We start from the raw sequence: 1,367 nt of genomic DNA, 5'->3' as shown, positions 1-1,367 counted from the left end.
TTACATTTTGTAGGACATTTGTTTTATTTCACTGCAGGCATCCGGTGGGAATAGTTGGCCGTTTTCCAATCTTTCACCAACAATCACAATGAACAATGGAAAACGTACCCTTCCTTGCCGTGAAACACTGTAAGAAATGTCCTTTGCCGCTTCCTCTCCTATATGGCCCCTTTTCGATTCTTCGAATTTCACTGGTATGCACACTTGCTACCCTCTCCTTAGCCTTGCTCGAAATGATTTAGCAAAATCCCTCTCGTGACTCTCAGTTCCGTCAGGTTCCGTGAGCCTTACAGATGATGGTACGCGTACGCATCGTGATAGGCCAACGCGGGGGCAGCATAGGCGTAAGCCGCCGGGGCAGCAAAGTAGGTCGTCTTGGCGATCGGCGTCGACACCAGCGTCTGCTTCACGGCCGGCGCATAGATCGGCTCGGTGATCTTGGCCGAGTTGTGCACGACGGTCGAGCTCTGGTGCGACACGGCCGTCGGGATCGTCTTGACCAGGCTGCCGACGTGCGCCACGGTCGGTTCCTCGATGATGCTCTTCTGGTAGTAAATCTCCGGCTTGGCAATGAGGGTGGCCGGTGCGTACGCCAGCGGGGCCGAGTACGTGAGGGCACCGGGACGGGCGGCAACGACGGCCAGGACAGCGGACAGCACCACCTTAGAGGAGAGAGAAAGAGAGAGGAAAAACGGTTAATAAATTTTGAGCTTGACTAAACGTTGCTTTGCCAACTTACCAACTTCAGCATTTTGTATGTGGAGTTAAGTAGATTGTTGTGGGTTTTAAAAATGAGAAGAAGGTCTGCGCTGTTGGTTGGCTAGATTCTGACTATGCTTTTCCTGGTGGCGAGTGGTAGCTTTTATAGCACGCCCGACCGGCCCAGCATTCTGAGACTGTGGACCAGGAAAAGCATGAACACCATCACCACCACCACCACCACCACCAGCGAGAGATATGGAGGGAAAATAGCGCATAACTTCTATACGACAACAAGTGACGAGCCCTCGGTAGAGAACCGGCTTACCGGTTAGTCACCGTGGACAAGTTTCCCGGTAGGATGCAATTGGCAAGCCGACACATATGTGTGTGTTTGTTACTTTTTTCATTGTATACCACCGTCCAGCTCGATCCGATGACCATCTTTCGTGGTGGGAAGCAAGCGAGCAAACTCTCCCCCGGTGGCGTATTAGTCGCTCCAGCAGCAGGCGGGCGTAGGCTGCAGCGGGAAGGCTTGCCAATCTCGAACCGATCTACATGCTGGCGCGTACATTATCCACAATCGTGCACATTATACGTTAACGGTCGGTACGTTAACGATACATAGAACTCATTTACATCGAGACAGCTCGCGCCACGGCAGTAGA

At 52.5% G+C, this 1,367-nt stretch overlaps 1 protein-coding gene across 1 annotated transcript; it reads right to left on the bottom strand.

Annotated features, from left to right (window-relative positions):
• Nucleotides 1–851, bottom strand: LOC121592941 (cuticle protein-like). Its single transcript, XM_041914881.1, has 2 exons — nucleotides 740–851; nucleotides 1–662 (listed from the first exon to the last, which is right to left on the bottom strand). The coding sequence occupies exons 1-2, from the start codon at nucleotides 749–751 to the stop codon at nucleotides 288–290; spliced, it is 387 nt and encodes a 128-aa protein (XP_041770815.1). The 5' UTR covers nucleotides 752–851; the 3' UTR covers nucleotides 1–287.
• Nucleotides 852–1,367: the final 516 nt, after the last annotated feature.

The sequence above is a fragment of the Anopheles merus genome, chromosome 2L (genome assembly GCF_017562075.2).
Source record: "Anopheles merus strain MAF chromosome 2L, AmerM5.1, whole genome shotgun sequence".
NCBI lineage: Eukaryota > Metazoa > Arthropoda > Insecta > Diptera > Culicidae > Anopheles > Anopheles merus.
Note: the sequence above shows the minus strand (reverse complement) of the source record. Positions and strands in the feature narration are given on the sequence as shown.